Here is a 9,591-nt window from a genome sequence, read left to right as displayed (position 1 = left end):
GTGCTGTAATGAATTGGATTCTGAAGCCCCTCCTCCCTCCATTGAATCGTCACAGGCCGCTCCGCAGAATCCCTGTGCTCTGAGTCAGTGGCGGTGAGGGGCCCCGCCCGTCCTGTCTGTCGTCCTGTCTGTCTGTCGTCCTGCCTGTCGTCCTGTCTGTCGTCCTGCCTGTCGTCCTGTCTGTCGTCCTGTCTGTCAAACACTCTTCACTTTCTACACATTATATCAAGTCACGCTTGTGTGTTTTCTCTTCCGTCGATTATAAAACAAAATGCTATTGTTTATCAGAAATAGAAATAGGATAGATCTGGTATTTATTTCACATAGCTTATTATATACCATTCAGTAACTGTCCATTTAGAAGTTTGAAAAGTAGGATACGATACTAGGCTAATGTTGTTTTGACTGCTACGAATCGATAACCTCTTGAAATTATGGAGGGCCTTCAAATATGGGAGATTACGGATGCGCTACAAGCACCAACACATTTGTCACATTCCTCTCACATTTTGTTTATTGGTCATCCTATGAAGACCGCTGATTCTACATGGATTTGGGTAGGGTAAAATCCTAAATTTGGAATGATGGTGTGAGTTAAAATGACAAAGATTCCACTCCAGTAGATACCATGTAGACTACTAATAGAACGAATAGTTATATACCTGTCAAAGTATTTTAGAGAAAATTGTGGGCAAACAATGTTAGATTTACTCGTTTTTTGGTATCACGATGAAAACATGAATTTACTTATTTAATCCAAAAATGTATCCACAATTATTGTTTGAGTGCTTTCGTTTGCTCCATATACAGAAAATCCCGTTTAAAAAAAATGACATTCACAACATATCTTTGCTGTCTTTACAAAGGAGGGTAATTACATCCACATGTTAAGGGTATATTTTGGTTGTATAGAGCAAATGTTTGAAGAGTCTGAATAAGAATACCATTTGGATAAAGCCACAGAAAAACCCCAGAAACAAGCAACAACAACAACAAATCCGAATAAGACCAGTATGTTACGTCAGGAACTCTGACCAGACTCCTGCAGGGTTCTGTGTAAGACCAGTACGTTACGTCAGGAACTCTGACCAGACTCCTGCAGGGTTCTGTGTAAGACCAGTACGTTACGTCAGGAACTCTGACCAGACTCCTGCAGGGTTCTGTGTAAGACCAGTACGTTACGTCAGGAACTCTGACCAGACTCCTGCAGGGTTCTGTGTAAGACCAGTACGTTACGTCAGGAACTCTGACCAGACTCCTGCAGGGTTCTGTGTAAGACCAGTACGTTACGTCAGGAACTCTGACCAGACTCCTGCAGGGTTCTGTGTAAGACCAGTACGTTACGTCAGGAACTCTGACCAGACTCCTGCAGGGTTCTGTGTAAGACCAGTACGTTACGTCAGGAACTCTGACCAGACTCCTGCAGGGTTCTGTGTAAGACCAGTACGTTACGTCAGGAACTCTGACCAGACTCCTGCAGGGTTCTGTGTAAGACCAGTACGTTACGTCAGGAACTCTGACCAGACTCCTGCAGGGTTCTGTGTAAGACCAGTACGTTACGTCAGGAACTCTGACCAGACTCCTGCAGGGTTCTGTGTAAGACCAGTACGTTACGTCAGGAACTCTGACCAGACTCCTGCAGGGTTCTGTGTAAGACCAGTACGTTACGTCAGGAACTCTGACCAGACTCCTGCAGGGTTCTGTGTAAGACCAGTACGTTACGTCAGGAACTCTGACCAGACTCCTGCAGGGTTCTGTGTAAGACCAGTACGTTACGTCAGGAACTCTGACCAGACTCCTGCAGGGTTCTGTGTAAGACCAGTACGTTACGTCAGGAACTCTGACCAGACTCCTGCAGGGTTCTGTGTAAGACCAGTACGTTACGTCAGGAACTCTGACCAGACTCCTGCAGGGTTCTGTGTAAGACCAGTACGTTACGTCAGGAACTCTGACCAGACTCCTGCAGGGTTCTGTGTAAGACCAGTACGTTACGTCAGGAACTCTGACCAGACTCCTGCAGGGTTCTGTGTAAGACCAGTACGTTACGTCAGGAACTCTGACCAGACTCCTGCAGGGTTCTGTGTAAGACCAGTACGTTACGTCAGGAACTCTGACCAGACTCCTGCAGGGTTCTGTGTAAGACCAGTACGTTACGTCAGGAACTCTGACCAGACTCCTGCAGGGTTCTGTGTAAGACCAGTACGTTACGTCAGGAACTCTGACCAGACTCCTGCAGGGTTCTGTGTAAGACCAGTACGTTACGTCAGGAACTCTGACCAGACTCCTGCAGGGTTCTGTGTAAATGTTTTCCAACTGGCCTGACCGCTTTTTGATTAATGGACAGATGTTCCTGGGATGTTTAGGATCTCTGCTGGCTTGTTTGGGGAGCTCTATGACTGGGCTATGGTTTAGTATTGTCTAAAGATGCCTATATATGACATTAAATAATAATCAAATAGGCCTACACATCACAGACACTGCAAAGTATGATATATTTTCCAAAAGCAGTATGTCAAGGTTACTATTATAAGGAGTATGTCAAGGTTACTATTTTTGCCTGCATTTTTATATTCCTTCTGTCTCAACAAGAACCAAAGGTCTGCACTTATTGATATGTGATTTCAAAATGCACTTGGTTTCTCTCAGCTATGGCACAAATAAACGGCAACGTGTGCAGACTGATTAACACACACACACACCAGTAAATACCACATAGGTGTATGATGAAACCATACAACTGTGACTTTTCCGTTATGTGAAGTTGTCAGCTGAATTGTTTTCATATTACGTACATCATAGATTTACTAACAGAGCCAGCAAAGTTCTGAGTTTGTTTTGTTATTATTTGTAGGCTACTATGTGCATTTTCCTTTGTGGTGAGTCTGGTGGTGAGATAAAGTAGTCCTGCGTATCGGATGTATTCATCAACAGATTGAGTCATCGCATACGTGCACCAAATGTACATTGGAGTGTACAGTGGAGTGTGTGGGAACCTGAGGACAAACGGAAACTGCTTAACTATGAAAAGACAGGGTGGTTAAAGTATCATACATCGGTCTATAGATAGGACTCCCAGGCTAGTGAAGCCTATACCAAACGGAGCAAAAGGTTCAATTTACCTTGTGTGGTTTCCAGGCCAGCAAGGCGCGACAACAACTTACAATCGCAGCCGTCCGGTTCCCACGGTAGCTATGCTGCGGCTGAACTAGGCTGATGCGTGCCATTCTATGCTCAACGTCACCTCTTTTCACTTGCAAAAGGAAGTCGCACAGGCTTTTGTTATTTGAAGTTCTATTGCTTCTTGTCACTTTAAAACAACTGGAATATCCGCAGATGACATTTAGATGGATTGTAACCGCCAGAGAGGTGTCTCTTCTCTTTGCGTTATTATATGGAGGGAGGCTATACCACTAGACTTGGGATCGAGTTGTTTTATAGAGGTTTAAGTGGCCATTTGTTTTTCTCTGTCCAATTTATACATCGTTATTGCCAAAAGAGCTAGACTGCAGACAAGTAAATAAGCCAATGTGTTTAGTTCCTAAAGTAGGCTCATGCGTATTTTGTCACCCTCTTTTATATAAGATAAGGATATACATGATCTGTTTGTATGAAATGTATAAACCTAACAAAGTTTTAGTTTTGAGTATTTTAGAGTCGTGAGTCTATTTGGCCACATGTTATGTGTACAGTATCAGATCTCTAGCGATCGGCAGTAGCACACACAATATTTTATTCCACACCAATGGTGACAATCCCTTACTACTTTTTTATGTAATTTCAGTGTTTCAGAAGAAGTTGGACATCGTTTTTGATATATAGTAACAAATCACACCTCGTCTTTGATTGTGTGAAGCTTTTAATGCCTTCTGAGTCCTGATTAACACCATGGCACGAAATACGACGCGTAACAGGCCCTTTACAGTACAGCATCACTGCTTTGCTTTTTACATTAAAACATATATACATCTCTGCTTGTGTGGTTGCACTATTCGTCCGTCGAAATACAACTTCAGATGCGAATAGTTTTTGCAACATGCATTATGGCTCCATGCGCAATACTCCTGCTAATCCCGTGGATCCGCTGCTCTCCTAAACAACATTATATTGCTTTTCTCTGCATTTTTTCACGATGTCGTTTATGACTCCTTCAACACCATCTTCCCTTGAGTCACCGTCTCTCACGCGAGGGAGTAAAATTGTCAATTTTATAGATGCCGCTTGGTTTTATTTCTATAACACATTTGTTTCCACGAGACCACGCCTTACTCTAAGGTTTCACACTTGTGGACCCTCCCCAAATGGACTCAGTAGCCAATTACCTCGCTCCGTTTCCGCCCATTTCACAAGAGTTGATTCTATGGAATACTATTGTCATGCAAATAAAGGACGCGTAAAATATCCCCGTCGCGCGCACTGCAGAGCAGAGACTCACTGGGATCGCACGAAGGACGCGAAGCACGGGGCACGCGGGGGAATTTCATACTACGTCGTCGCCAGGACCCGTCCAATTGTCACAGGCAAGTAGTACCCACATGTTTTCTATTTTAATCATAACATAATAGTTATCGGGAATTGTATCTCAACCGTATTCTTTAAAGTGTGAATAAAAGTGTTTTTGATGTAGACGTTGGAATGTAACCGTTGGGGAATATTGTTCAGTGCACTTACGTGTATCCTACCTGTCTCACACAGCCACCCTTGCCAGATGAACTGAGGCGGCTCCAGGATCCTGCAGGCAAGAGGGGAAAATCACAAGAAGAACCAACCTGCCCAGATTCAACTGCATTTTATTCACCTTGTTTGGAGATAACGATACCGTGGCCCTTCTTCCAGAATACCTACAGAAGAAAAGTTTCAACAGTCGCTCTGCTCCATCTCTGCTCCATAGCATATACTACCTGTTGCTGCTAGTAACGAAGGAGGGGAAGAGAGGGAGACGACACCTTGCGACACTTGGATCTCTTATAAACACACTTTGTAGGGAGTTGGATTTCGCAACCTTTAATCTTTTGCACACCAAGTGTGTTATTTTGTCTATGTCCATTTTGGGATATTAGTGGTTTTATCATATCTATAGTATACACGTTTTTAAAGTGCCTTACGACTGATATTAATCCAGTATTTGGGCAGTATTCCAACACCAGAGACTCAACCAGTGACTATCACATAGAAAGGCACAGGATCTGTCTCTAAATCCCGGTTTCACCATGAGTCAAGGGAATGTATCAACTTGCTCTGCGCCTCAGATCGTTTTCCAAGAGGCGGTGAAGCAAGGCAACACAAAGGAACTTCACTCGTTGCTCCAGAACATGACAAACTGCGAATTCAATGTCAACTCCTTCGGGCCCGAAGGACAGACGGCGTTGCATCAGTCAGTCATCGACGGGAATCTCGAACTTGTAAAACTGCTGGTGAAATTTGGAGCCGATATAAGATTGGCGAACAGGGAAGGGTGGAGTGCCTTACACATTGCCGCTTTTGGAGGACACCAAGACATAGTCCTATACCTCATCACTAAGGCAAAGTACTCCTCTGGTGCACGGTGATCTGCTACACTGCTGTCAGGTAAACACACGGAAAGCCAGGCTCTTGTAAATTAGCGTTTCGATCTATAGTTGTGCCAAATTATAGCCTACAAAACACAGTAACTTCCCTTTCATCAAAACCAAACGGGGGTCTCACTCGTGAGTCGAACACCACATGGTTCTTGTATCCGCTTCAGCATAAAAAAAAACGCCATTTTGGTGGGTTGGTACTAAAGCTTTTTCCTTGAACGTGTATAATAGATTGGGACGTATAAAATAACTAAGCCAGTGTTTGGGTCCCGAGACCTGATAGCAGCCTAGTTTTACGCAGCGATAGACTTTCTATATTTTTTGTCGCGGTTACATTGAAACACTTCTTTATTGGGCTTCGTATTGAGGTGTCGACCTGTAGCTGCGGTGGTCACTTGTAGGACCCTTTTAAATGATTTTCTATACTAAAAGATGGCACTTGTTGCTGTGGCTGCATGCTGGAATATATGAAAGGGAAGAAAAGGTGAACACGGGAAATGAAGGCCATCCTGTATTTGGCTATAATGTCTTTTTTAAATTATAGGATTTGATCTATTTCAAAGAGCAGCATTATTAGGACTATATATATATACCCAACTGGCATTTCCAGATGTGTAATCATTGTAACAACTATTGACTTAATGTTGTTAAGTACTTTACACAATAGCTTTACTTTGTTTCTTTATAATAAAAGTAGCTAAATGCGCCCTGCCTTCTTCGAGCAGGCTGCTGGCATGTATCAATGTCTTTTCAGGCCAGTGCGACCGCAGTGTCAATGGTTAATGTGATATAAACCGCTGCTTTCGCTTTGTATCAAAACGTCAGGAAAGTGGCATTTGGAATTCACTTTAATCTCCTTTCAGTATTTTAACGAACAGCACCCTGGTCATCAGTGTGAATACAGGCTGGGTTCTATTTATGAAGGTACATTGACAAGATGCATTTTGAATATTCTGTGGTTATTCTTATCAAATCTGTTACGTTTAAGAATATTTAGGGTGACTTATAAAGCTGCTTCAGACTCTATGCTTATCATAGTATAAACTATCCTGTGTGGAGACCCCATGTCACAATAAGCCTAAATTTGACCTACCTAAAGAGAGACTCTTCTTTGTCCCTCATTAACTTGTTGTTTGGTTTTCTTTGCCAACTACCTCGACTGTAAAGTATTCAAAAACATTGGACTCTTGCTCACTCCACAACACTCCAGTATGGGGAGTCCCACACATCCTCTAGCACAGTGGTTCCCAACCGTTTCAGGTTACTGTACCTGAAGTACCCCCTGTGGATAGGCCAAGAACACCCAGGGGTCCTAGTACCCCTGGGTGGGGACCGCTGATCTAGCCTATCCCCAAGCCTGTCTATAGGCCAAAATAATGCTCATACCCACACAGACATTTTAACTAAGTTATTTTAGCAGTAGGCCCCAAGCCAATGTTATTCAACCCAGTGATATAGGCTAGGAGACAACTATGGTGTTTCTTCTGCAAAGCAATAATGTCTATTTCATATTAATCAAGCCTGTTTCTTATCATCATCTGGTATTCATTTATTTCCCACACTACAACCAAACTTTAATCTGACAAGCAAAGCGTTTTTTTTGCCTTTCTGTAAAGGTATGGTTGCAAACACACATTGCCTATTTTTTTATTTTTTTTATTTTTATGCATTATATAGTCATTCTGTTTGAAGTTTCTATTTAGTCACAAAAATTGCATTTTATTGCCTGACTTATAAATGCAGGAAGTTTTATTGCACAAAATGCAGAGCCTTTTACGCCCCCTGGTGCCTGTCCGGGTGACTGCAGGAGTTGAGGCTCAGAAATAGTTACTACTGAGCAGTAAAAACATTTTATTACTGTCATGTTATGATGACTAACATCTACATGACTATTGCAGGATATATATATATAATAAAACAAATGGTTTAAACTGCCTGCTGCATTTTGAAAGTCATGGCACCCTAATGTTTGTTTCAATGCTGCTTGTATGTTTTATATTTGATTTTACTCAATGGCCAACAGTAAGTGAAAGACAAATATCTGATAGCATCACAGTCATTCAATGAAAATCCCTGTGTGTGTGTGTGCACATGCGTGCATGAATGAATGTATGTGTATATATGTCTGTGTGTGCTGCATTCATCTGACTGTTGTTTGCTGAGTGAGTTGAGCTGTGTTCCCCTTCCCTGGCCTGTGTGTGGCCTGCTCCTCTCCTCGAGTGTGTGGCCTGCTCCTCTCCTCGAGTGTGTGGCCTGCTCCTCTCCTCGAGTGTGTGGCCTGCTCCTCTCCTCGAGTGTGTGGCCTGCTCCTCTCCTCGAGTGTGTGGCCTGCTCCTCTCCTCGAGTGTGTGGCCTGCTCCTCTCCTCGAGTGTGTGGCCTGCTCCTCTCCTCGAGTGTGTGGCTTTATGTTTGCAACTGGGGGTTTTCCCTCCCTACAATAAGGAGAGACACAAGGGATTAAGGACTGTCCTTCCATGTACCTGGAAAAGCAAACTAAAGCGATTAGAAAGAAACATCAAGAATAGATTGTTATTAGCGGAACAAAAAAAATATGCATCGCTTGTCTTAAACCTGATATTTTTTATATATATGTATGTATATATATATATTTTAAATATTGCACTGACTGTTGTTGATTAAGTTGGCTTTTTATCAAGTCAAATTGTATTGTTTTTCCGAATAGAAAAAAAAAAGGAACACAACAAAATACTATTGTATAAAAACAACTCCAGGCTGTAATGTTTTGTGTGTTAACTTTGTGAAACATTGTGTTAAGGCAAAGATTGTTTGAATCTTTGTGATCGGGTATGTGTTTATATACAGTACCAGTCAAAGGTTTGGACAACACCACTCATTCAAGGGTAGGTGTAAAAAACATAATAAAGAAAACCACTGGAATGAGTAGGCGTGTCCAAACCTTTGACTGGTACTGTATATATATAATATGCTGAAATATCTTGGAGCACTTTCTTTTCTGAAGTGCTGCCTCCCTCCTGTTGTTATGAAAGGGGAAAAATACATTTGATGGTAAGATCATTGTTACAAAAAAAATTGCACAGCATATGGTTGTTCTACTCAAGTGTCATAACATTTATGGCCCGAGAGAGGACGACTGGATAGGTGTAAATGAATGAGAGAAAGTGCTGACGTTTTTTAATTTTTTTGGGGGGGGGGCATGTTCTGTTTTCATTTTGCTTTTTTTCGAGCGAAACAAAAACAAATGTCTGAGTTTAATGATTGATGCTGAAGTTCCATGGTGTTTTCATTTTGGGTTTTCTTGTTTTTGTTCTGTATTTTGTTTTTGAACGTTTGTAACACTGTGATCATGATGTGTGTTGAGAAAATGAGTGCTGTAATATTTTTGTACGTTTGTGTACAAGCCAGTAAAAAAAATCTTTAAACTCTGTGTGTCTATGCATGTTTGTTTTTCCCTACCCCCAGGCAGTCCCAGCCCCCATTACCCATAGAGAAGAATGGTGACGGGCACAGACCCCTTCCCGTTCTCCCAGGCTAGCCCAGATCCCCTCCTCTCTCCCGTTCTCCCAGGCTAGCCCAGATCCCATCTTCCCCCTCTCCCCTCCTCTCTCCCGTTCTCCCAGGCTAGCCCAGATCCCCTCCTCTCTCCCGTTCTCCCAGGCTAGCCCAGTTCCCCTCCTCTCTCCCGTTCTCCCAGGTTAGCCCAGATCCCCTCTTCCCCCTCTCCCCTCCTCTTTCCTGTTCTCCCAGGTTAGCCCAGATCCCCTCTTTCCCCTCCTCTTTCCCGTTCTCCCAGGCTAGCCCAGATCCCATCTTCCCCCTCTCCCCTCCTCTCTCCCGTTCTCCCAGGCTAGTCCAGTTCCCCTCCTCTCTCCCGTTCTCCCAGGTTAGCCCAGATCCCCTCTTCCCCCTCTCCCCTCCTCTTTCCCGTTCTCCCAGGCTAACCCAGATCCCCTCTTCCCCCTCTCCCCTCCTCTTACCTGTTCTCCCAGGTTAGCCCAGATCCCCTCTTTCCCCTCCTCTTTCCCGTTCTCCCAGGCTAGCCCAGATCCCATCTTC

General features: G+C 43.3%; 1 protein-coding gene across 1 annotated transcript; it reads left to right on the top strand.

The window, feature by feature from the left end:
• Positions 1-4,359: 4,359 nt before the first annotated feature.
• Positions 4,360-8,960, top strand: LOC106568448 (notch-regulated ankyrin repeat-containing protein A). Its single transcript, XM_014138789.3, has 2 exons — positions 4,360-4,517; positions 4,693-8,960. Exon 2 carries the CDS (start codon positions 5,208-5,210, stop codon positions 5,544-5,546), a length of 339 nt encoding a protein of 112 aa, XP_013994264.1. The 5' UTR covers positions 4,360-4,517; positions 4,693-5,207; the 3' UTR covers positions 5,547-8,960.
• Positions 8,961-9,591: the final 631 nt, after the last annotated feature.

The sequence above is a fragment of the Salmo salar genome, chromosome 13 (genome assembly GCF_965601325.2).
Source record: "Salmo salar chromosome 13, fSalSal1, whole genome shotgun sequence".
Taxonomy (NCBI): domain Eukaryota; kingdom Metazoa; phylum Chordata; class Actinopteri; order Salmoniformes; family Salmonidae; genus Salmo; species Salmo salar.
The sequence above is the reverse complement of the archived record's forward strand: the minus strand, read 5'-3'. Positions and strand labels throughout refer to the sequence as shown.